The sequence below is a fragment of the Lithobates pipiens genome, unplaced genomic scaffold (genome assembly GCF_037356315.1).
Source record: "Lithobates pipiens isolate NorthernLeopardFrog02 unplaced genomic scaffold, aLitPip1_a1.2 Scaffold_13, whole genome shotgun sequence".
In the NCBI taxonomy this organism is placed as follows: domain Eukaryota; kingdom Metazoa; phylum Chordata; class Amphibia; order Anura; family Ranidae; genus Lithobates; species Lithobates pipiens.
This window is the reverse complement of record NW_027507718.1, coordinates 84,121,811-84,149,333: the sequence shown is the minus strand read 5'-3', so window position 1 is coordinate 84,149,333 and position 27,523 is coordinate 84,121,811. Positions and strand designations below refer to the sequence as shown.

The 27,523-nt window shown below is 41.8% G+C and overlaps 1 protein-coding gene across 3 annotated transcripts in view; it reads right to left on the bottom strand.

Annotated features, from left to right (window-relative positions):
* LPAR1 (lysophosphatidic acid receptor 1) overlaps window positions 1-27,523 on the bottom strand; it is a 220,247-nt gene that overhangs the window by 37,340 nt on the left and 155,384 nt on the right. For all 3 annotated transcript variants that reach the window (XM_077475260.1, XM_077475261.1, XM_077475262.1), the window contains one exon: window positions 6,316-7,063. In XM_077475260.1, the coding sequence (XP_077331386.1) occupies window positions 6,316-7,063 (748 nt within the window). The remainder of the gene's footprint in view (window positions 1-6,315; window positions 7,064-27,523) is intronic.

Below are 27,523 nucleotides of genomic sequence, written 5' to 3'. Positions count from 1 at the left end.
CGGCCATGGGTGCTGTTCTTTCTGAGCCCTGTGCCGTGAACAGCAGCTCCGAGTGACGCCATTGTGGCTCCGGCCAATCACAGAACCGGAGTCCCTGAACCCGGAAGCAAGATAGGTAAAAATGGTATCGGCTACAGCGCTGACATTGCAGCGCTGGAACAGCTTTGTTGTAAGGTAAGTTTCATGCAATGCATATTAGGACTTTACCTTGCAGGACGAAAAAAAAAATGTCCAGCGCAAGGGCGAACTGACAACTCATGGGCCCTCCCTGGCCAATAGGAGCTCATGGGCCCCCCCTGTGTCCCAGCCACACTGCCCCATTACATACATTCGTTCCTACCCCCTTTCACTGCAGAGGCAGCAGCTGAGGATGTACACGTGCTGCGGACAGAATTATACCCCTCTGTTGCTTTGGGTGGGTGATCACGACCCGGTCAAGTGAATAAGGCCACTCTGAAATACCCTGCAACCATGTGCAATGTGCGCAGTTGCAGCATGTTGGTGTGTGATCCAAGGGGTCAAAGCAGGTGATGAAGAGGCAACACAACGCCTCCTTATCACTTGCTTTAACCCCCTGGTCGCTGTACTGCACAAGGTTACACCGTTGAGATGAGGACAGAGGGGTTCCCAGGGCAGAGGGGGGGGCTCTGGGACCAGGGCAGAGGAGGGGGGGCTGGGGATCAGGGCAGAGGGGGGGCTCTGGGATCAGGGCAGAGGGGAAGGGCTCTGGGATCAGGCCAGAGGGGGGGCTCTGGGATCAGGGCAGAGGAGGGGGGCTCTGGGATCAGGGCAGGGGGGGGTTCTGGGATCAGGGCAGAGGGGGGTTCTGGGATCAGGGCAGAGGGGGGGGGGTTCTGGGATCAGGGCAGAGGGGGGCTCTTGGATTAGGGCAGAGGAGAAGGCCCTGGGATGAGGGCAGGAGGGGGCCCTGGGATGAGGGCAGAGGAGGGACCTTGGATGAGGGCAGAGGAGGGACCTTGGATGAGGGCAGAGGGGGGACCTTAAGATGAGAGCAAATAGGGGCAGGTGGCATCTTTATGATTTGGGGGAAGGGGGGCAAGAGGACATGTGCTGGGGGGTGCTTTTGGAGGAAAGAGGACTTGTGCTAGTGGGGGGGCAGAATTACCCCCACATTCCCCCCTACTAGCACAAGTCCACTACCCTCCAAAAGCACCCCCCACCCCATATCCTCTTGCCCCCCATCGCTTCTCCATGTGTGTCCCCCCCTTCCTGGTTACTGTGTCCCCCTCCTCTATCCATAAATTATGCACAGACCTCAGATATTCAGCATGGCTCTTGCAGTTAATGTCCCTCCTCCCTAGCTCCACCCCCTTCTGTGTGTACACCGGAGCCGAGGAGGAGGATCCTCAGTGAGCTCTCTGTAGTGTGCAGGCTCAGGAGGGAGAGATGCCAGTTTCGGCTGCCACAAAGGGGAGATTGCTGCATGTGGAAGCCCAGGCAGCCCAGTGCTGGAACTTCTTCTGACACTGAGTTCCGGGATAAGCACAGATTCATTGGGACACAGGTACTCTCATGGGGCTCCCTACTGGCACCATGCCCTCGAGCAATGCCTGAGTGCCCTAATGGTCAGTCCACCCCTGGGAAAACGGTATACAACTGCTTTAAGTTCTACTTTAAAGCAAAGATCAGGAACAAAATGTTGGTTAACAATTCAATAGTGCTGCTCAAGCTGAAGTCTACAGATACAGTATACAGACCACAAAAGCAATGAAAGGACTGTTCATATAGGCACCAAGTTTTTGGAAAGTGTCAACGCATGTTAATGTCTATATGTGCAAGGACAAAAAGAATGCTAAACGCCCTAAAAGATGTCTTTTTTTTTTACACCCAGTTTGAATGAGGCCTACTAAAAAGCCTGGTCCTATCACAAAAAAAGGGTGCTTTACCAGGAAATTCTAATTATTTTTACCAGCTTCAGCCAAGAGCAGCAATAGGTATTGTAATACAATCTTAGTGCCAATTGGCTGAAATAATCTCCCATTCTATATGGACATTACTTTAGTGTTTACAATTGAACACGTGAGAAATTGTGACTTTAGCAAATGCCTCGAGATCCCTGGAAGGAAGGGGCAAATATGGATGTACGACAGCTATGTCTCAGAATACATTGAATGCTGTTATAATTTCAGGTAATAAAATAATGCTAGAACATATAATATATGTAAATTAATAGAGTTGTCTTTGGCTTGCTGCTAATGTATTTCATTCATCACCTAGAGTTCTCTTTAAATTATTTAGTAATGTGTCTAGCATGAAGGGGAAGGGGTGTTTATCTTTACGTATAGTAAAAACAGTTGTATTTTTTAATGAATAACATAATTTTATTATGTATTTTAGGTATAACAATTTAGTTCTGAGCATTTTCTGAAAATCAAAATGTAATAATCACCATTAATTTTTTCCAAATAAGCTGCGCTATAATGATCCAAAAAATACTATGTGAAACAAGTAAATGAATTAATCCCATCTCAGAGATATTGGCGACATCTGATCTCTCAGATGGGATCAGTTTAGCTGGTAAGCGGCAGTATTGTTGGTGGTGGAAGTCTTTCTCTGCAACTCTGATGACACTTTTTCTTTATTGGTGTGGTGTGATAAAACACGTTGGAGACTACAAGCAGAATCTCTGTTGACGGGGAAAAGGACTAACATTTGATCACATATATATGCATTTTTTGTTTATATTTTGTCAAACTGTTGTTTTTGATTTATTTAATTCATTTACTTGTTTCACATAGTATTTTTGGATCATTATAGTGCAGCTTATTTGGAAAAAATTAGTATTTGAATTGTGGGTATCTCACGTTTAAAGCTGCTGCTGCATTTATTGTATATCTTCACTAATTTTTTGTCACAAATTTTCATTGTTACACAAATCACATTTAAGAATAGCGCTGTATTTTATGGGTTTTATTAATAATCACCATGTCTGGCCTGGACTGATTATAGGGTATATACATTAAATTGTAGACTTGCATGACTTCTTGAATGTTAAGGGGTAGGGATGATCATTAAAATCATACAGTGACTAGAACTGGGAGAGACCATATAAGAACATGAATTCTGAACTTGCAACTTTGCCCAATAGCCTACAATGCATGACAAAATTGGCCACCTTTGCTTTCCACAGAATTTTGTATGAAAACTGTGCTACGAGAAGTTTGTAGGCTACATTGTAAAGGTCCTACTGAAAATGTGAGTTTCCTGGCTGTTAGGATGACCCCAGCATGTATTACTTTGTAACATGGAACAGATATGCAAATCAGAAATTCCTACTTTTTGCTCTGGTTTTCATCAGCTGTACGTGTGATCTGGGTTAGTAATTCACAATGCACTGGGGTAAGAGATAGCTCAGTATCTAGTATTTTCAGAAGGAGCTTACTACATAATCCATTTAAAGTCTTGCAGAAATTAATGCTGATAGAGTACCTAGACCCAGCCTGCATTAAATTTAGTTTGAAACAACTAAAGTGAAGCTAAGTTTGGATTCAAACCCCATAACCACTACATAGGAAGGGGAACTAAGGCTGATCTTAAAGCGGAGCTTCACCCTAAGGTGGAACTTCCGCTCATCGGAATCCTCCCCTGCTCCGGTGCTGTAATTGCCACATTTCAGGGGGGAGGGTGTGCAGATACCTGTATAATACAGGTATTTGCATCCACTTCTGGGCCTAGATAGCCGCAGAAGCTGCGGGTATTTACACCACTTCCTGTCCCTTCCCCGCTGTCTGCTGGGAAACACACCGGTCCCAGAGACAGCAGGGACTGTCCGTATTGAGCAGCGTAACTCGCGCATGCGCAGAAGGGGACCGCAAAGTGAAGCTGCAAGGCTTCACTTCCCGATTCCCATATCGAAGATGGTGGTGGCAGCACCCTAGAGCCTAGCGACAGATCGGCTTCGGGTGCCAACATCGTGGGCACGCTGGACAGCTGAGTGAAAGTCAGCAGCTGCAGTATTTGTAGCTGCTGACTTAAAAAAAAAAAAAAAAATGCACAACTCCCGCTTTAAACAAATAAGAAATGTCTAATAGACTTGCAACTCAATTCAAAACCAACTTTGTACAAGATGGGTGTATTGAATGTGGTATTCACAAACCTCTACCATAAAAGGAAAGTGGACTAAAATCGGAAAACATTTAATTTAATAAAATTAGATATTGTCATATTCTGTTTAGCATGTTCAATATTTTTCCTTTGGCTTTAACGTATTTGTTTTAACATAAATTCCAACCTATATAGATATAAAAAAAAGAAAGACCCATTTTAACACAGAATGTTTAGTTATAAGCACACATCCCTGTCACAACCTCCCCTGTAGAGGGATGAAGGATAAATTAAAACCTACTGGGGATTTTTTCACTGACATTTTTTTTTTTTTACTTGTGTTTAACCAGTGCCATAATTTGAAGCATGGATAAAAGATTTGGCACGTTATGAGGGACATTTGAGGAGGAAAAAGGGACAGAAAGATGTGGTTCCAAAGATAGTACGGTTGGGAGCCCTGAAAATAGAAAAAAAGGGGGTGTTGCGCTTCCTAAATTAAAATCCAATTAAAACTGGACTATTAAAAAATCTATCTATATCTCAATGGTGTCAAAGAAAAAAACGGTTGGGAGCCCTGTTGCTGCTACAAGGGGGTCAGTCCCCAATGAGATTAAATAAATGAGCCCACATTAGATCATCTTTTCACTCCTAGTACAGTGAACAACCCCCCCCCCCCCCCCCCCCATTGTGCTGCCATAATGTAGTCCCTCCTCCACCTGAACCATCAATGACAGTTGCATTTTAAAATGCCAGAAAAATGCCAGATGTCTATCCTGTGTCCTACAGAATGATAGAACACCAGACATCGTTCCAGATCTCCAGCCCATTAAGTTGCTGAACCTGAAAATGTTTACTACTGAGTGATTTATTTATTTTTTGGGATCAAAACTGCAGGAGGAGATGACCAGCAAACATAAATTCAGGTTTTCTTTGTTCTTTGTTGTGAATTCTAGGATCCATGGTTGAGTAGAACTGTGGATTCAGTTCCTTCAGTACATTTTTTTTTTTTTTTCTTTTTTAGACTCGCCCCTTTGATTGGTCAAAAAAAACATGTCTGCATAATACTGGCAAACAAAGTGAACTGGGCTGCTTGTATTGTATCACTTTTGCACATGGGCATTAGATCGAAAAACAGCTCATGGCTGCTGCTGCATGCAAGTCATGAACTCATTTTTACTTATTCATGCCATAAAAAAAATAAAAAAATGCAGAACCCCCTCATGTGACCCCAACCCAAAACAAACATCACATGGTCTTTGTGCTCCTCAACCATTGTGGACATTTTAAATGATTACAGACTGAAGAAAAGTCGATTTAATTTAAACAAGTCTTGTCGGGAATATTCAAAGCGAGCTAAAAGGCTAAGAAAGACACCATCAAGGAGTCTTACTACTAAGAAGGAAGCCTGCACATAAAAATCTGTAAATATAATTGTCAATATGAACATATATTTATAATTATAAGTCAATAAATGTGATTTATAAAACAGTAAACGCATATATCATTTATATGCATTACAGCAACTCTGTCAGTTTAACAAAAAAAAAAAAAGCATACCTAGCAGCTTTTATTGCCCATGCTCTACTGGAATGCTTGTATGTTCTGGTCAGGCCAACCTTTGGCACTTCCTGCTGGTTCTGAAGCTTGCTGAGCCTCTTGTATACATTTTCATTGTCTAGTAAGGTAGCCCATAGAGACAAGCCAACACATATAAATGGGGGGGGGGGGGGGGCAGGAGGGAATAGGGAAGGTGCAACACTACCACGAAGGGTCTTAGCTTTGCCTGAATCAAAACAGCCAACATTCAAGCACAGTTAACCTCCGTCAGATGCCACAGTATATTTAAGCTTTATACCAGGGATATGCAATTAGCGGACCTCCAGCTGTTGCATAACTACAAGTCCCATCATGCATCTGCCTCTCGGTGTCATGCTTGTGGCTGTCAGAGTCTTGCTATGCCTCATGGGACTTGTAGTTCTGCAACAGCTGGAGGTCTGCTAATTACATATCCCTGTTTTATACCCATCAGCAGCCTTTTTTTAAACTGATCACTTCCACTAGTACATCAATAAATATGAAACATCTTACAATTTGAGCCAAAGCCAGATCAGTAAAGAGATGAATTTATGTACAATAGATTACTAAGCACAAAAGATCATCAATGTTTTGAATACCTTATTAAACACAATGGGTCTTTTTTTTTTTAGGAAAATGTTACAATGAAAATGTAAAAAGGGTAAAAGTACTCACCTAATACAATGACAACAGTTTTCAAAAGACTCATCATTGTGTCACGGTTTCTCCTAGGCCCAGAACTGTGCCTTGACATTCTCATAGTCCTTTGCCGAACATACACAAATATATGTGCATAGAGAACTACCATCACCACAAACGTAACCAAGTTGAAAATGGCCCAGAACACCAAGTAGGAATCACTGTAGAGAGGAGCCATGTTGGAACAGTGTTCAAGGTCACAAATACAATTCCATCCAACGCTTGGTATTGCTCCCATCACAATAGCCATTGTCCAGATGACTACTATGACAACAACCACTCTTCTGTTGCTCATCCGTGTGTGCAGCTGCATTCTGAATACTGTAATGTGTCTTTCTATGGCAATTGCCAGCAAATTGGCTACAGAAGCTGTCAAGCTAGTGTCGATCAGACCCTGACGAAGCAGCCAAGTGCTCACAGTTAATCTTCTAGTGTTAGGACCCGTGTTAAACATTAAGTAAAAGTAAGCTAGTCCTGCAAAAAAGTCTGCAGCAGCCAAGTTCGCCATTAGGTAATAAATAGGAAAGTGAAATCGTCGGTTGACGTAAATAGCCACCATAACCAGTAAGTTGGCCAACATGATGAATATACATACAGTGATACCAAGTCCCATCACCAGTTTGTTGACAGTGTGCCATTCTGTGGCTAGAGGTTTTCCACTCCGGTTATAGAAAAAGGCTATTGTTTCATTGTAGTAACACTGGTGTTCACTCACTGAAGAAGTCTGGTTAAAACAGAAAAAAAAAAGTATAGTGTAAGTCAACACCTAAGATAGCAGAACACAACATTCAAAAATATGTACAAGCAATGTGCATGGGAAAAACAACATGATTGGGCAGGTTCTATAAAATGTCTCTGCTCTTTCTGCCAAGGTCTGAAAGCTGGGACTATCTGAAGCTGCCTACACAATATAGACTTAAAGTGTCTGGATCCCCATATCTATAGGCACATTTAAACAGCAAGTTTTAGCTTTAGTACTACTTTACGTAAAAAAAAAAAAAAAATTATATATATATATATATATATATATATATATATATATATATATATATATATATATATATATATATATATATATATATATATATATACATATACATACACACACACACACACACACACACACACAATATACAATACAAACATTTAAAAGAAAAAAAAAAAAAAAGTATACAACACTTAAAACATCATTAACCATAATTTAAGGCAAATATAGAATACATCTTTAGTAAATCCCAGTGCTTAAAGAGGAGGTCCAGAACCCCCCACAAAATAAATACCGCAGCTGCTGACTTTTAATATATGGACACTTACCTGTCCAGGGAGCCTGCGATGCCAACACCCCAGCCGATCTTCAGATCAGCTGTTAGGTGCAGCTGCCGTCATTCCTGGTAAGGGAACCCAGCAGTGAAGCCTATTGGGGAGACAGATAAGCGTAAGTTCCACTTTGAGTGGAACTCTGCTTTAATGATGAAAGCATTTAAAAGCTGACAATATTGTTTAAATCTTCCCGATGAAGGAGAACTGGATCACTTAATACCACTAATCTAATGACCATAAAATTGACTTATCAAATGCAAAATCACTTTCACAAGCAATTATATATCACAATTTGTAATGATTATTATTAAATATTCAGGATTTCTATAGTGACAACAGTTTACGTGGAGACACATATGCTCCTATAGATGTAGCACTGTTATTTTTACTGCATACACATCCAAAATTTGTCACCAACACAAAAGACGAGGAAACATGAACCAATGGAAAAACACCTTTTCCAATGGCAAATGTCTAAGATGGAAATTTCTTGTTGCATCTATGATAGGAAGTGACTGTCTAGGCCATTATTATTTTTGAATTTATTTCTGACATGCTGGCGTTATGCATCTTTCACTTGGATGTTATAAGTAACTACAGCTGGATAAAACTGGGTTTGTCTTGTCATTTCAGGCTATAAAGCAACAAAATGTGATTCTTTTAAAAGGGGGTGATTCTTTTATATACCCACTATAGCTCTGAATGTGGATGTGAACCCATCTTACATTAGTTAAAATGCTTTTTTTTTTGCTTTTACTTACGATTACTCCTTTTTTTTTTTTTTTTTAATACTTCCAGGTTGAGTGAGGCACTGCTGATGTAGTCCGAGCCTCATAACTGCATCCCAGGATGTTTGTTTCACATGTTCCAGGAGGCAGACCCAGCCCAGAGCTCCAGGAAATAAAGGGAGATGGATTAATCTGCCCTGAAGGTTAATGGCCACTATGAGAATTATGGGGGGGGGGGGGGGTAGAGAAAAACAAATGTATGCAAAGAATAAAAAGCCTGAAATTATCTACACATATCTGATAGTAGACTGCAATTACTAAAAATTTCTAAAAGATGCCTTTGCTGTCATTTTTATGATCAAGTAGAGGTTTCTCTTTAATTACTGTGCCACAAACCACAGCCTCACAGATGAATCAAAATCTCAATTCAAAGATGATGTCCAATGCACGGACAACATGAAAGCCTAATCTGCAGGGTCCTCTCTTCAGGCAGGGACCTCAGCGTCCATCGGCCCCCTCCGAGGCTTGGTAAGCCACTTAAACCCTGCCCACACACTGCCTCAAGCCCAGCGGCATGTCCTTGAAAAGGAAGGGGGACAGACGCCCACGGAAATGAACAGACTTCATGTATTAGCCAGCCGCACAGCACCACAGCTAATACACGGACATGCGGTTCCCGCTGCCCTCTCAGCTTGCCTAACAGCACAGAGCTCTTCCTCACCTGCCTGTCCACAAATGCAGGGCTTTTCCAGCCCGCCATCATTCCCACCGGCTACACCTGCAGCCGTTTGTCCAGCTAAAGCCAGGATCAGGCTGGACTCCCTGGTCCCAACAATACAGGAGATAGACTAGCAGCTTGCCACCCAGGGACCCCAGAGCTTACAGCCAGATCTAATAGCCACATATTCTACCATGGGACAGCCTGTCATGGACAATACCCTAAAGGAAATGTTCATATCCCCGAGCTCACTTCAAGCGGACATGCTCACCCTTTTTCAAAAACACTGTCACCTCCCTTGATAACAGAATATCTCAAACAGAATATGTCGAAACAAACATGGGAATGATCTTGTTGATGCACACGACAACAACTACACTGACAAACACCGATGGATCAAAGACAAGCTGACAGATATTGAAGACAGGTCCCGCCAAAACAATAAAATGTGCGGCGTCCCTGAATCTGTGCAGGCTCAGGACCTTTCCTCATATGCTAAAGGATTATTCAAAGTACTACTGCCAGATTTAAAGAACTCCAAGATGATAATCGATCGTATTCACAGACTCTCCAAACCTCCCTTTCTTCCAGAAACAATCCCCAGGGATTTAATACTCTGCATCCATTTTTAACACGTCAAAGAACTAATGCAGAAAACAAGATCACTGGGCACACTGCCCGACCTTTACTCTCAGCTGCAGCTCTTTGTGAATCTGTCGCAGCACACGCTACAACGTCGCACAACCCAGCACAGTCACAAAAGCTCTAAGTAACCATCATATCCTGTACCAATGGGTGGCTCCAGCTAAAATCACAATCACACATAATGGCACTAAGCACATAGTGACAACTCTCCAAGATGGCCTACGTCTCCTACAAAGCTGGAAGATCATCCCTGATACCTATAGATACATCATCCCCAGCTAAAAAAGGGGTATTCTTGTTGCCATCAAAAATGCCCTCTCCTTTTAGCTTCAAGATTATATTGCAGACAACGAATGGAGTTTCCTCATTCTTCTCTGTGTTATAAACAATGCTTCGTACGCCATCATCACTATATATGCCCCGAATGTGTGTCAGTTGCACTTTCTGCGCAACATTACAAACGAGTTAGCAATATCCAGCATGGCCCCATCATATGGTACATTTCCCCGGACCCCTCATCACAACCCAAGAGATGTAAACCTACCCTAGGCCCTCTCCTAACAACCTTCCATCTCTTTGATGTTTTGCGATGTCAACACGTGGAAGAATGTGACTACACTTTCTTTTCACCTTGCGACAATTCCTACTCAAGAATCAATCTCTTCTTCGTGGACCAATGGACTCTCCAGAAAATATCGGATTCCAGTATCCTTCCCACCACTTGATCGGACCACTCTCCTATATGCATCAACATATTCCCCAAGTTCCTCTCCTACCTATTTGTGGCACATGAATACAAGACTTCTGCAGTCAGATTCACATTCAGCTGTCCTCCAGGAACAAAAAAAAATAAAAATACAGTGACTCACAAAAGTGGGTACACCCCTCACATTTAAAAAAAATGTTATTATATATCTTTTCATGTGTCAACACTGAAGAAATGACTCTTTGCTACAATGTAAAGTAATGAGTGTACAGCTTGTATAACAATGTCAATTTGCTACCTCCTCAAAATAACTCAACACACAGCCACGAATGTCTAAACCGCTGGTAACAAAAGTGAGTACACCCCTAAGTGAAAATGTTAAAATTGGGACAAATTAGCGATTTTCCCTACCCGGCATCATGTGACTCTTTAGTGTTACAAGGTCTCAGGTGTGAATGGGGAGCAGGTGTGTTAAAATGTGGTGTTATCGCTCTCACTCTCTCATATTGGTCATTGCAAGTTCAATATGGCACCTCACGACAAAGAACTCTGAGGATCTGAAAAAAAGAATTGCTGCTCTACATAAAGATGGCCTAGGCTATAAGAAGATTGCCAAGACCCTGAAACTGAGCTGCAGCTCATTGGCCAAAACCATACAGCGGTTTAACAGGGCAGGTTCCATTCAGAAAAGGCCTTGCCATGGCCAACCAAAGAAGCTGAGTGCACATGCTCAGCATCATATCCAGACGTTGTCTTTGGGAAATAGATGTATGAGTACTGCCAGCACTGCTGCAGAGGTTGAAGGGTCAGAATGTCATTGGTCAGATCATATGCCGCACACTGCATCAAATTGATCTGTATAGCGATCATCCCAGAAGGAAGCTTCTTCTAAAGATGATGCACAAGAAAGAAGATTTGATTGACAGCAGCAGGAGCCAGAAAGGGAAAGAGCAGAGAGATGCTGCTTTACTTCACAGCACTGGGTCGAGATTGGGCTTGGGGGAAGCTGCACACAGGTTTTTCACCTTAGAAAAAGAGAATGCATTAAGGTTAAAAAAAAAAAAATTCTGCTTTTAGAACCACTTTAATGGCAACATAATTCAGTAAGATCTTGCTGATGGAAATTCAACAAACCTTTGTTAACGCAAGAATAATAATAAAAAAAAATAAAAAAATAAATAAAAATTGCCATGCTCAGACTTTAAGGTTTATGGGTATAATCCTCAATCCACATCAAATTAGTAGGTCCGATGCCCAGTAGGTGTGGAGATGAGACTCAGTGTACATCTTGAGGCTAAGATAGAGGTTGAAAGGCACATAGCGGAGGAGAGTATATAAAAAAAAAAAAAAAAAATCCCAAGAAATTCTTTAAGTACATAAATTGTAAGAAAGGGAGGTCAGATCATATTGGTCCCATAAAGAATGATGAAGGGAACCTGGTTACTAAGGATGGAAAGATGGTGAAGGTATTGAATTTATTCTTCTCCTCAGTCTTCACAAGGGAATCCAGGGGCTTCAGTAGCCAAAACTGCCATGTTTATCCTCATGAGACGTCACAGGAAGCACCCTCATTGCTTACAAAAGACAGAATTAGAAATAGACTTGAAAAACGTAACACTAATAAGTCACCTGGACCAGCTGGCTTGCACCTGAGGGTCCTTAAGTAACTCAGTCAAGTAATTAGCAGACCATTGTTCCTAATTCTTACTAAAAGTCTACTGACTGGAATGGTACCAGCTGATTGGAGAAAAGCTATGTAGCACCAATATTTAAAAAAGGGCCAAGATACATCCGTGGGAATTACAGACCAGTTAGCCTAACAGCAATAGTATGCAAGCTCTTGGAGGGGATGATAAGGGACTATACACAAGATTTTAGTAATGACAATGATATCATTAGCATGGATTTATGAAGAATGGTTCTTGCCAAACCAATTTATTAACCTTCTATGAGGTGGTGTGCTGCCATCTAGATAAAGGAAGGCCCGCAGACATGGTGTATCTGGACTTTGCAAAAGCATTTGATACAGTTCCCCATAATCGCCTATTGTACAAAGTAAGGTCTGTTGGCATGGACCATAGGGTGAGTACATGAATTGAAAACTGGCTACAGGGGCGAGTTCAGAGGGTAGTGATAAATGGGGATTACTCTGAATGGTCTGGGGTGGAGTCTGGGCTAGACTCCCCCCCCCCCCCCCCCCCCGAGTTCTGTCCTGGGAAACAGAATATTAGCATGCATTAAAAAGGGGATCAACTCGAGATAAAATGAAAAAATTATCCCACTCTACAAGACTCTGGTCCAGCCGCACCTGGAGTATGGCATCCAGTTCTAGGCACCAGTCCTCAGAAGGGAAGTGCTGGAACTGGTGAGGGTCCAGAGAATGGCAACAAAGCTAATAAAAAGGGACTGGAGGACCATAGTTATGAGGAAAGGAAACAAGCACTGAACTTGTTCTCTGGAGAGGAGACGCTTTAGAGGGGATGTGATTTCAATGTACAAATACTGTACTGGTGACCCCACAATAGGGATAAAACTTTTCCACGAAAGGGAATTTTATAAGACACGTGGCCATTCATTAAAATTAGAAGAAAAGAGGTTTTACCTTAAACTGCATAGAGGGTTCTTTACTGTAAGTGCGTTAAGGATGTGGAATTCTCTTCCACATGCAGTAGCTTCAGCAGACAGCATCAATACATTTAAAAAAAACTATTAGATAAGCACCTGAACGGCCACAACATACAGGGATATACAATGTAATACTGACATAAAATCACATACAGGTCAGACTTGATGGACTTGTGTCTTTTTTCAGCCTCAACTACTATGTAACTATGTTCTTTGTAAACTGTACATAATGAACATATGAATGTTCTAATTTAATTTCAAGTGTCCTTTGTAATCAAAGTCCATGGAACATGCTAAAACAGTCCCTTTAATAAAAAGCTAGCAGGCAGAAAATGAACTATACACGCATAAACTAAAAATACAGACAAGAAGGGTAACAACTGGGAAAACATAACTTCATGTGGCCGCAAACCTTACAAAAAACTAAAAAGACTGCTACGTTTTGTTTTTGTTTTTTAAACCTAATTAAGACCAAAATTTTCCTTCATTATCCATATATGAGAGCTAGATCACACAGGAGTACTGTGGTGTTGTCAATAATGCATGCGCTATGTACGCTTTTATTTTAAAGTAGAACTATAGACAAAACTTTTTTCCCCCATTTTAGATAAAGTATGGGAGGGTTATAACACCTGTACGGTAAAATCTTTGCACTCTTTGTCCCAATGGAGAAATTTACCTTCACTTCCTGTCCCATAACCAAAACAGGAAGGGAGAGGAAATCCCTGAAAATAAATGGAATCACTTGGGGACCCCCATGTCAACAAAATGTGTGTCCCCATTGGAAGATTTCCCCCTCTATTACTTTTCTGTTGTCAACCCAAAATTTTGGATTTTCTTTTACTTTCACTTTCAATGCTAATGGTAAACTGAACGAATTTTGCCTTTAGTTATACTTTAAGTGGCAACTCAATACAGCAAGGCATTTTCTATGTAGCACATCAGAACTCAAATCTTTCAGGCTGATTTAATAAAATTGACAACATTTCAAACAAGAAAATCACCTAAACAGCACATCCAGGACAATCCAGGACAATCCAGATGTTTGCCATCATTTAGGAAACACCTGGATTTTCTGAAAACATCCTGGAATCTAAAGACGACCATTTTACTTAACATAAAAATCACAACAATAGCCTATTATAAAATAAACCAGCTAAACAGAGTAATTGGCAGCATAGGATAAAAGAGCAACAGATGCAAGAAAAAACGTTAAGAACACCATATACTGTCATAAATAATTTTTAGCCACAAGTCAAAATGTCTAAAAGCATATCGCATACGATATCGTATACGTAAAATTTAAAGAGGATATAGAGACAATCGATCAGAGTAAAGGCTAGCTTGTTAAAAAGGATAATATATTAACAAAAAGTACCATACTCAAACTCATTAATTGTCTAGAAAGACAAGTTTGTAAATGTAAGGCAATAAGCCTGTCATTAGAAATGGTGGTTGTTTCTTCTGAGCACTCTAGTAAAGCGGTGTGGATAGGCTTTAACATCAATTAATAATTCTGAACATGTGCAATAGACACCATAAAGTGTAGTGAAAACCAAACAACAAAAAGTAAACAGATGTCTTGGGCTGACCAGTAAATAACCCCAGTGCCCTCTGATCTGTATCTAGGTCTCCTTAGTTATCGTTAACGCTCTTTGATGTTTACTGTACTTTGTGAGTAGTATGTGACTTTTCAGTTATATGACCTCATGACTGGCAAAGATAAAACGCAGAATTCCCTTTTAGATAGTTGGTGCTAATAAAAGGTCCTCATTCCTTCTGTTTCCTTGTACGGTGCCTTGAAAAAAGTATTCATACCCTTTGAAATTTTCCACATTTTGTCATGTAACAACCAAAAATTAAAATTTTATTAGGATTTTAGGTGATGCTCCAGACACTAACACCTATGTCCATATGACTGATAAATACCCAACCTTTCTTGGGGGGGTGGCTGGCCGGGGTGATGTGAGCTGTAGGGCAAAGAACATATGCAAAAACTTAAATAAAAAAACTAAATATAGCTCCACCTTCCCTGTAAGATAGGTAATAACTCGCTGGATCAATAAAAAACAGTATTCATATCAAAAAATATATGTAGGAAAAAATGCAACATATACAATGGTACCATACTAGACAAACTACACATAATAAAAACCAGTCCACCTCATAACTCCACGTGTGATCAATATCAGTATTATGAGCCCATAATGTGTGGGTATTGGATAGAAGAAAAATAGTCCTTAGCAATCCAATAAAAATTAGGAAAACCAAAATCAGTAGATTGTATAAGAAATTGTATAGTCCTGAATAAGACCTGCAGGAGCTCAGCATTGGTGTCAATCAAAAAGATACATTAGGTAACAGCATCTGGGGGTCAATGTCCCCAAGCATCCACAAACATTCTGTATTAGAGGGATAGTTCTGGCTGTAGTATCCACTGTACGATGTAGCAATAGCATAAACATATAATGCCATGATATATGGTGGTCCAGAGGAGGTACATGTATATTCCCAGTGAAAGTAACTGGCTCTTAGAATTAACTCTGTGTTTTAGCGTGTTCCTAGACAATGCTGGTCACCAACTGCTTTTGGCTTCTTATGCATAAGGTAATCCTAGGGGGAGCCGTACTGTCTAAGGTGACTATTGTCTGAGATCATCGGAGTAGCTGTTATCTGATGGTTTTCTGTATAAATTCAGTGCGCGTTTCTAAAATCAAGCAGATCTTATTCTGGTGTACTCCAAGACCAAAAACCCTTAATTGCATGGCAGCGGAACTAGCTTAACAGTATATGAATACCCGGAGATTTCACCAACCGAAGCCTTGCAGCTTCTCCAGACCAGCACCTGCCCATATCCAGCCCAGTAGTCAGACACATCCCTGTAATGGCCCGACTGGCTATACCCATCAAGAAGACCGGGCCTCACTGCTATGGCTGTAATCAAATGGGACACCTACAAGCTAACTGTCCTCGGAATGTCACCGCCACTTCATGGAACTGTGCTGCCCCTGGCCTAGCCCGAGCAGCCGCGCATAGTCCCTCTACTCCAACCGGCTGGGGTTAAGAGGAATTTGGGCTACTCCATGAGGTGAACCCAATGCAAGCTGCTGCCGATGACAACTGCAGGCATCATTGACAGGCCGTATGGGGGAATGGGTGACCCGCCCAAGGACTCGAGGAAGGCGGAGCTGCCATTACCTTGGTGTAACCCAGGATGGTTACATCGACTGAGAAAACCGGGAGGTCCATAGCATTGCTAGTGCCTGAAGGCCAAGTTTTACACATCCCTACTGCCCAAGTGCATATGGATTGGGGTTAGGGATCCAGAGACATGGAAGTTGGAGTTATGAGAGATTCACCCACAGATGTTCTACTTGGAAATGATTTGGGACATCTTTCTTCATCTTACCATGTGGATTTATGCCCAGAAGCCTTCCCTGTGACAACCCTGCAGCAAGCAAGGCGAGCAGAGGAGGCATTCGATGATGGGACCCAGGTGAGGCCTAGCTCCGCTAACCTCGACCAGACTGTACCACCCTTTACCTGGGCTACCCCGACTGACTTTACCCAGGAACTACTATCTGACCTGATGTTAGCTAGTTACCGGGAGAAGGCAGGGATGGACCCCAGGGGATTAGAAAGGGAGCAGATAGAGTGGGAATGGGAATTACTTTATCGGGTGACCAAGTGAAAGCTGGTCATACTGCAGAAATAAAATCGGCACAACCTGTACACTGTACGGGAGAACCTTCAGACCACATAGGGGTGGCAGAAGCGGTGCTATGATCAAACCGCCCGGAATCGCACCTTGGCCATAGGGCGGAAAGTTCTTGCCCTCAAGCCTACCAAGTCTGACAAATTCCAGGCCTCTTAGCAGGGACCCTGCAAGGTATTGCAGAACACATGTGACACTACCTACTTGGTAGCTAAGCGCTCAGATAAAAGAGTCCAGCGAACCTTCCATGTGAACATGCTCAAAGCTTATCAAGAGAGGCCAGAGGAGATAGCTGCTATATGTGCCTCAGCCGGGGATAATTCAGAGAATCTTCCCCTGCCAGAGCTACCAGCGAGTGATAGGGACAGAGTGAGGTTAGACGGGTAGCTTGGGCCGGAGCAGCAGGACCAGGCCAGACTGGTCCTTAGGCAGCATCAGGACATGTTTTCCACAAAGCCTGGATACATTACTATGACAGCAGGAGATAAAGGACATACTCCATTTAGGAGTCATCGAGCCCTCCAACAGCCCCTGGGCATCCCCAGTAGTGTTAGTGCCAAAGCGCCGACTAAACTGCACAACGACTGATGCCTGCCCTGGGGCGATGAACTGTTAGACCGCATTGCCCAAAGAAATTTCCACCTGACTTGCCTGTGGCCAAGTATTTTCTACCTGACTTGAGCTAGGTTTTGCCATCAGGATCACCCATGGCTAGAATTTCGACTCATTCAGCAGGAATTAGCCAAATTTTGAGCTGTGCGTGGCCAGCATTGCTTTCTCCTCTGTATCCATTTGCATTGTGCCTTTACCACAAAACAGGGCTTACTCTTTTAGTTGTATTTATTCTTTATCCTAACTGTAAGGCTAAACCTTTCATAAACATATGAAGTGATGTTTGCAATGAGCTACGATTCCTTTTAATATCCCAATAATAAATATACATGTGGTATTCATCAACTGTTGACTTTGTAATAGACGCTTCATAAACACAGGAGGACAGAGAAGGAGAGGCCCTGAAAGCTCAATTACAAAACCATCTGTATGTCACTCTAAGCTGTCCACAAGAATCCTTCCTGTAGCGTGCAATCGCAGCAGCCACATGTGTAGGGTTACACTGAAACTGTAGCTAAAACGACCATTGAGATGCGATCACTGCATATATTAGGACTCATTACTAAATATAAAAAAAGAAGGTAGAATACCATTTCCCCTGTATGGCTTGCTACTCTGTGCAATCATATGAATAAAGTCTTATTGGTACAATTTGTTGCAGAACTTCGCTTACAAGTAAGCAGAAGTGGGTTATGGACAATAGCTAGTATATGCTGAGCTTGCTGATGAATCATGCACCTTTGTAATGCCTAGTCCGTTCAGCTAAGCACACACGTAATAAAACCCAACAGTCACATGACCTGGAAGGACAGAACTAAGAGGCTGTCTTTGCGTCTATACAGAAACCAGACATTGCACATTGCAGCTAGACCATGAAGTAGGTTGGTCACAGCTTACGCAAGCTTTTAAAAAAAACTGCAGTGTTGAAATTTTACATTCATTTTAAAAACAATTACTTTTCAGATTAGCAAATCTCTGAAAATCGTAATTCATATACACAGACAAAGGAAAAGGTTTGGGACGTAATGCAGTTTTGCTAGTGAAAAATGATGGTGGATGTGCACCTTAGTTTAGCTAAAGGCCTGTAGATCATAAGCAGAAGTTATGGTTTTCATTAAAAAGATACTTTTATTCACCTTTATTTGAAATGTTGCATTTGAGCACCATTGATCCCTTTGCCAGCACTTCCTGTTGACATGCATGCACTCCAATCCATGGCTTTTCTCTGGGCAGATTTCCTGATGGTGGAAAACAATGAACCATATGTAATGTGTGCTGCTGTTTTGCTGCTACCTGGCCATTGATGATATATCCACACACTGCTATATTCACCAACCAGCTTTGATGCATCTACAAATACATAGCACCCAATGAGAGGAGTCACAATGCATGGCAAGAGGGAAGGTGTTGTAGTTATTCTTTTAGAATTGTACATGCAGAGGCTGGGGTTCAGGAAAGTAACTGTAACCCTTTTGGTAAGGATTGTGTTGGCAACAGCACTGATATGTATACAGACTCCCAGCTATAGCAGCCAGAAGTTTGTTTACCTTTTTATGCTGAACAATCAGCTTTCAAATAGTGATTGAGTTGGCTGTAAATTTGCCTAATCATTCCTACATGCTGAGGTGTCTGGGACCTCTTCAGCAGGTGTCAGTACGGAAAGCAGTGGGAGACGGGCAAACATCCATTCACCGATTTTCCCAGTGAAAAACAAGCATGGACACAATAAGTTCTGATCCTTATCAGGTTCAGAATTGTCGCTCTCCGACCTTCCTGGCAGGTAAAGATGCTGACTGAGCACAATTTGTACCCAGTCAGCTTCAAGAGAGTGTAGAGATGACATTAGAGGTCTAATAGACAATTTTGTGGTTTTCCACTGTTTGACTGGGGCATGCACTTTTTGAGGCATGACATTATTGGTATCTATTTATTTGATGCAACCTCATCTTTTATATTTTACCAAAAAATTATGTTTATTTGCATTAAAATTATCCAGAGTGTATTTATTTTATTTTTTTTACTGGAATTACGGATTCGATAAACAGTTGCACTAATATTGTGTAACATCCAAAATTGCAAAACTATCAATTTTAAAATGCGTGCAGAAGAAAAAAAAAAAAGACTGGCGGAGAAGGAGCTAAAGATATGGCCTTCTGAAGATGAAGCATCTTTTACAGACTGAAGTCAGTTTAGAAGAGACTCTGTGCCGACAGGGTCAGCCAATAACAGGGTACCAAAATAGAATGTGGCGTGCACAGGGTGCAGGTAAAATGATACTCTTCCCTTCTCCACTGTTTACATCCAGAATGGTAAAGTTGCACTGAATATCCAGCCAGCCAGTCTGTCACACCGAACAGGCAATTTTGTCAAGGAGGACACTTTACTGGTTGCAGAATAACAGGAATTAATCTGACATTACCTCTAGTCAGGAGCACAGTCTGAAATAATAATATACAAGTCACAGGAAACCACAAAAGCTAAATATCAGCAATTCAGTTACCAAGTTTTACTGTCAAAGAACTGCCATGGGTCATCGTAAGCCTATTTAATGATCCAGCGAAACCTTAATATTCTTTACTGAAAAAGATATAACATTTTTGCTTTTTTTATGTGACTTTCAGGATTAGAGGCTAATTGGTTGTTTCTGATCATTTGCACTTAAAAAAACAAAAACAAAAAAAAAAGGGAGCACAAGATTTTTAGGTTGTTAGGGACCATTCATACATGCGGACCGTTCAGATCCACCTGTCAGTTTTTTCAGTGGATCTGAACGGCTGCTCCATACATCTTTATGGAGCTACAGATGTAAACGGTGACATGTCCACTGACATCTGATCCACCCTGAACCGATCCGCTCTGCTAACTCCAGACAGATGGATGTCCTATTTTCCATCCGTCTGGCAGATCGGATGAAAACGGACAGGCGGTCCGCAATCATTCGATTCCCCCAAAGAGGAGAGCGGAGATTTGACAGGTCCATCCCTCCACAGTGTTCAGAGACGGACTTGTCATCCGCCGGCTCAGCGGGGATCAATGCAGAGATCCCTGCTGAGCAAGTGGATGGCTGGATCCGCACGTCTGAAAGGGCCTTAACCGCACTGTCCTCTAACTGATCATTTATCTTGATGACAGACAATGAATTTCAAAGAAGCTGAAAATGAATAGTGACCAAAAACTCCCATTCTTGTCAAAAAAAATAAAAAATGTTTTTTACGTCAGTGTGTTGTGATTGTTGTTCAGTTAGCTGAATCTTGCTGTCAGTACTGATAGCTGACACTACTGCCATCAATAGGAAATCCTTATACAGAAACCAGCAGGAACAACAAAAGCATGAGATTTGAAGAGGATCCCCACTCCAGGCTGCTTTTTAATTTACCCATGCAGTGGCCCCCTGCACATCATGAGATAAATGCTCATTTGGATAGGAGGAAAAGGAATAAAAGACAAATTGTTACTTTAGTCTTTGCTCTTGCAGTCTTTCCCATCACCTATATGACTGGTCCCCTGAAGACACTTCTCTGCCTGGCTGGTTGCAACTTTCTGACATCATCTTGTATAATGCAGGACCAACAGTCCTGCATTGTACACAAAGATGGCAAGGACCTGCCCAAATACTGAGAGCATTGCACAGTAGGAGGAGTAGGAGATCTCTCGCTGCTGACGGAGTGATGCTAAGTGTACTTATTTCTTTGCTCCTCAGCCAAAGAACAATTAAACAAATGCAGTGCAAAGAGAACAACTGCCTGATCATGTAACCACTGTGATTACCTGCCAGTGTTCACATGATCAGGAGCCGATCCCTCCAGCTCATGACTGGGAGCTGTCATTGACAGCTCAGTCTCTATGTTGAGAGCGTGCTCCTAGCCCTCTGCTTCCTGTGGAAACATATGTGTGGCATGTGGCCATTAAAACCCACCCTTTTTCCATTGTACAAACACATTATGTGGACAGGATAAAGTAAAGATTTATACACTTCCGTTATGCCACTTTTTCTGTGTTGGGTCACACACCCAAATTGAATTAAAATGCCCCTTTTGTGAACACCACCTTTGAGAGGTCATCATTCCAGACATATAAGCAGCTGAAATTATAGGCAAACCTTGACTTCCAGGAATTTCAGCTGCTTTTTTAGGCCTCATGTACACTGCTGACGTTTAGGAGTAGTTTGGACTTTTCTTCAGCTGCCCCTGAACTCTTCTCTGTTATCTTATCAGTAAAAAAAAAAAAAAAAAAAATGGGTTCAGACGGATGTTCAAAGGCATTTGAAACGTGAAATGCCTGTAATAGCTTGTAAAAGCACTTAAACGCGGTAACATATTTAGCCGCATTTCCTTTACAGGCGTTTTTAATGGAGATACATTTTTGACTATTTGAAAAAATAAAACGCTTCTAAACACAAACGCGGCACAGCATATATAGTGTTCACAGGAAGATAGAAGCACACTGGATTTCAACCAGTCAACTGGGATTTTTCTATAGTTTTTAAATAAATAAACCAGGAATGTGCAGAATGTGCATGTATATCTAGCTATCTATCTACACAATGTTTTGCCTGGAGATGGGCTTTAAGCAATTAAAATAGCAGCAGACTCTTAGAAGCCTTGTTTTAATAACTAAAGGGCAAGGTTACATAATCACAAACAATTGTTCTTGCTAAGTTTTCAGCAACAAATCTATGTTAAACTAATGTCTTACGTGACTTACTGGAGCGCCAGATGGAAATGTGTGGGGGAGTCAAAAGCCAATGACAAAGCTAAAAGCAATGAAGTCTATTAGTAAATAAACAGCTTTGCAGTGATGTAAATCTGTGCAGGAGATCTTATAGAAACATACAAGAGGGGGCTGTAAGCATTCATCACCAGCAGAGGAACCCACCTCCCCCCCCCCCCAAGGAGGGGGGTTTAGGTCTGGAACTTGTCAAAAATTCCATGTAATGTGCCCTTGAACATTTAAATGTTAGGCAGGAAAAAAAGACAATGACTGGATTAATCATGACTGCAATACATAAAACAATTACAACTAGTGAAATCATTACAGAGTGCAATCACAATACATAAAAGATGGAAAATGACTTGTTCTGTATCCAGCACCCATCAGAGCAATAGAATTATCTTCTAGAATTCAAGTTATTTACAGGGAGAGGAACAGGCTGGCTTGGCTGTAATAAAGTGGAATTGCTGCCTAAGGCAGCCCATAGATGACCCGATTCCCCCATCCACACATTCAAGGTTAATGGTTAATGTGATTGTAGCCGTTAATTCAAGGTTAATGTTGAAATCCTTCCCACTGAGCCATTGTATTTTGACAGAGTACACAGATCAGCGCTGCAAGCCATAGCCAAAAATCCAGGATGGTTGTACAGAAGTTCAGCGGTAGATCGACTTCTGTTCAATCACAGTGCCCATACATGGATCAAAATTTAGCCAGTCCCCTCTGAACTGGCCAAATTTTGATCCATGTGTGGGGAGCTTAACAGTAGTCATTCTTAAAAATGTTCCCTCCCCCTCCTAATATCTTATCTGCCTACCTTTTTTAAGTCACTCTGGCCTGGTCCTTTAATCCTGCAGTGGTGTCAGGGAGCACATAACAATGGCTCGGAATTCTTGGGAGCAGTGACATCACCCATAGACTCCCATGGCCCAGCTATTGTTGGTGCTCCCACCCTTCCCCTGCAGCCGCCGCTCCCTGATAAAGAGGACCCAAAGCTGCGGGATTACATGACTAGACAGGAGCGAACAGTTAAGCTTGCCATAGATGGGTCGAATCCCGGCCAGTTCAACAAGAGTTTCAATCCATCTATGGGCAGGCTGGATGTACTGCAGTTGATCCATCAATTGACTTCAGTACAGCCAGTGAGTTAGATCTTTTGCATGCGATCACTATAGCCACCAGACGTGACCATTGTGTTCTGCTGGCACAATAGAGCTACGGGGGGGGGGGGGGATTCCCCCATCAAACACGGACTGTGTTAATGGGGAAATCGAGTAATGTTCTCTCAAGCCACCCATGATGAAAGGAAAGAAAACTGTATCCTCTATGGCCTGCCTTATGCCGCGTACACACGACCGGACTTTCTGGCAGACTAGGTCTGACGGTCTTCCCGGAGTTCCAACAGACTTTCCGAACGAACAGACTTGACCACACACGAACGGACTAAGCCCTTGTACACACGGTCGGACATTCTGCCAACCAAATCCGTTTTGTCCGACGGATTGTGTCCGAAACTGTTGTATACACACGGTCGGACCAAGTTGTCGGAAAATCCAATCGTTCAGAACGTGATGGCGTTATTTCGTTACGACGGGACTACGTTCACACTAGTAGCCAATAGCTTTGGTGTAGGAATTTGATCTGAGCATGCGTGGCACTTTGTCCGATCGGAATTCTCTACACATGATCGAAGTATGTCCGATCGGACCAGTTTGTCGGAAAATATTTCCAACAAGTTGGAAAATTGGGTCCGACGGATATTCGGATGGAATCAGTCCGATGCATACCACACACCGTCGGATTATCCGACGACACGGTCCGATAGGACACATTCCGACGGATTCTCCGACCATGTGTACAAGGGCTAAGAAGTGCCATCATACTGCATACATTCATAATTACATATAGATCAATAAAATATATATACAGTATCTCACAAAAGTGAGTACACCCCTTACATTTTGTAAATATTATATTATTTCATGTGACAACAATGAAGTGACACTTTGCTACAATGTAAAGTAGTGAGTGTACAGCTTGTATAATGGTGTAAATTTGCTGTCCCCTGAAAATAATTCAACATACAGCCATTAATGTCTAAACCGCTGGCAACAAAAGTGAGTGCATCCCTAAGTGAAAATGTAGCCAATAGCTTTGGTGTAGGAATTTGATCTGAGCATGCGTGGCACTTTGTCCGATCGGAATTCTCTACACATGATCGGACCAGTTTGTCTGAAAATATTTCCAACAAGTTGGAAAATTGGGTCCGACGGATATTCCGATGGAAACAGTCCGATGCACACCACACACAGTCGGATTATCCGACAAAACGGTCCGATAGGACACATAAATCTCCGACCGTGTGTACAAGGGCTAAGTCCGTGCGAAAGTCAGTTCATTTTGAACGTGATGACGTAAGATGGGACTAAAAAAGGAAGTTCAATAGCCAGTAGCCAATAGCTTCCCTTGTGTCGTATTTGGTCCGTCAGACCAGCATACAGACAAATGGTTTTACCGATAGGAATGGAGTCAGTCGGACAGATTTGAAACATGTTCTATTTGTAGGTCCGTCTGATTTTTTTTAACGAAAAATGATCACATTCCGTCGGACCTAGTCTGCCAGAAAGTCCAGTCGTGTAAACAGCATTAGTGTTGAGGCAGAAATCCAGCTGCAACCCAAATGTTGAACATATCAAAAGGTCTTGCCTGCCTATTGATCCAACATTTGGATTAAAGTTAGGCCCAGCTACCATAGGCATGAACTGAGATTCTCAGGTCAATACAGCAAACAAACCTTTTTCCTTTCTTTTTTATCCATCATACAATATAACACGATAAGTGGAATCCTATTATATCTTTTGGGGCCCATTCACAACTATGGATTTTCAATCACCTGTTTTTGAAAACACTTTATGCCCTTCTTTGGACTTTATGGATTTGCATCAAAAATGCATCTACATATGTTTTAGACATGATTTTTCCACATTTGCTACAAAAACAGGGCTTCTCCACTAGGCAGACGGGAGAAGTTGATTGTCATTGGCCAAAATTTAAAAACTCCAGCACAAAAACACATGAAAACTCATCACAAATTCTCCATAAAAATGGGGGTGAGGAATGCATGAACACAGACAAGTGTGAACCGAAGAGGATGAAGGCTTTAAAGAAAGCCTGTCACCAATGGCCCAACCTTTATTTCTGATCCCTATGCTCAGGGCCAGGGCCAGGGTGGGAGGGGCTGCTGCCCTGGGTGCCCTGACCTTAAGGGAAAGGGGGAAATCAGTTTGGCATCTTTGCCCTGGGAGCAGAATGGTCTTGTCCTGGCACTGCTCAAGGCATTACCTTGTTAAAATCCTAAAACGCAATAGAGATTTTGCAGTCGGGATACTGTTTTGCCCACCCCAGTTTCATCACTTCAAGGAGTGGAACAGTGTCAGTTTTTAGTTAATCTTATCATCAGCATGAATGGGGCAAACCAAAAGATGTCAAAACCCAGGCAGGCAAAAGTGACCAGCTCTTTTGCACAGCCCTTTTTTTAAGGCTGTGAGAGATTTAAGACACATGCGTATGTGGTTTATACATTCATTTTAATAGGGTAGTCCTATCAAGTTCTCTTTAATATACAAATAAATAACATCATACACAGACCATACAGATCCTACTGCTGGCTAAAAATGTATTGAATACAGTACAATTAAATCAGCACCACTATGAGTAAAACTCTGGTCAATAAAGTCAGTCCACCAAAAAACTGGTACATTTTTGGTCAATAAACAAGAGTTGATTTACCTTCCCACCAGTGCCAATGACAAAGTGGTCTCACTATGCAAGGACTTAAAATGAGATGACAGCATACATTCCAGTCCAGCCAAGGCCAGGTTAAAACCCCTTGCCCCAAAAAAGCCAGTTCATCTCCTCGACCCTACTCCACAGTAACATACTGGGATGAAAAACACTCCCGCAGTGTAAATGATGAAAGCTCCCTGGGTAGGAGAGCCCTGCCAGGAACTCCAGTGAAGAGAATACATCAACTGAAATAGGAGAAAAGCAAAAGAAGTCTGCAGGAGACTCAACTTGTGCTAAACACTGCAATTACCATCTCGACATAAGCATAACATCTTTCAATACAAAAACTTTTCTTGCCCAAGGTAATTGGGCAATAAGTAATAATTAGGTGTCTAACACCTGAAAATTGCAGATTTCTAATGCAGCCAAAAAAAAAAAAAAAAAAACATGAGTACAGCCACTACATCCTAGAATTGCTAGGCTGCAATATTACAATATTAAACTTTGTTTTGGGGTTTATTACCGCTTTAAATATTACATTTTTATATAGTATTTTTATAGAAAACTTGACAACAGAACATAGATAAAAGCGATGGACTCTTAATAAAGTAAATAAAGCTTGTATCTGCTATAAAAATGCAGGCACTGATCTAAGGCCCTTCGCTGCTAGATGTAGTAGATACAGTGCTAAATTTAATTTACAAACTATTTGCCTGACTGTAACTGATTGAATAATGGACAATCTTTTAAAGCCTAGTACACACTGCCATTTTTAATTTATTTTTTGTTCAGGGCTGAAAAAACAAACAAACTGACAGCTCCAGTCAGTAACAATTCAATGTTAGTACAGCGATCTTGCCTGCTGTTCTAGCATGTGCCTCCACCAAAACACTCTGGTCAGCAGTACACATGGGCCGAATGTTGGCCAGTTTCTATTGAACCGGCTGATGTCACCTGACATTCTGCCCATGTGTACGGGGCTTAAATTTTATGACCTTTACCAACTCTTCTGAGATCCTCTGAAATTACTTTGAAAGCCATTGCTTTTCAGGACGGAACTATCTTTGGGGTTTACATATTTATTTTAGATGTACCTTGGTTGTTTAAACCATTTGTTCAATTAGGACATGGCAATAAAAAAATTCTATGTGCAGTCTGAGGATGCTTACATATGGCTGTTCCATAATACAATGTTCTACAGAAAAATGCAAACATTTGGATCATTGATACAGTGGCTCAAGCAACTCTAATGTTATTTGTATTAAAGTATGGGTTCTAAACCTGTGGCCCTCTGGCTATTGAAGAACTGCAAGTCCCATCATGCTTCTGCCTTTGGGAGTCATGTGTGTAACTTTCAGTGGCTTGCAATGCGTCATCAGACTTTTAGTTCCACAACAGCTGGAGAGTCACCCACGTATGTTTATGTAGAGGTAAAACATTTTTTAAAGTAGGAAATGGTTAAAACCCCTATCAGTTTATTTTTGATGTCTCTGATCCGCTGAGATTTCCCTTCACTTTCTACCATTTAGTGCCGGTTCACATATGTGCAATTTGCACTGCAGCGCAAATCACATGTGATGTCCGTGTGATGCGATTTCAGCCATACAGATAGTATGGCT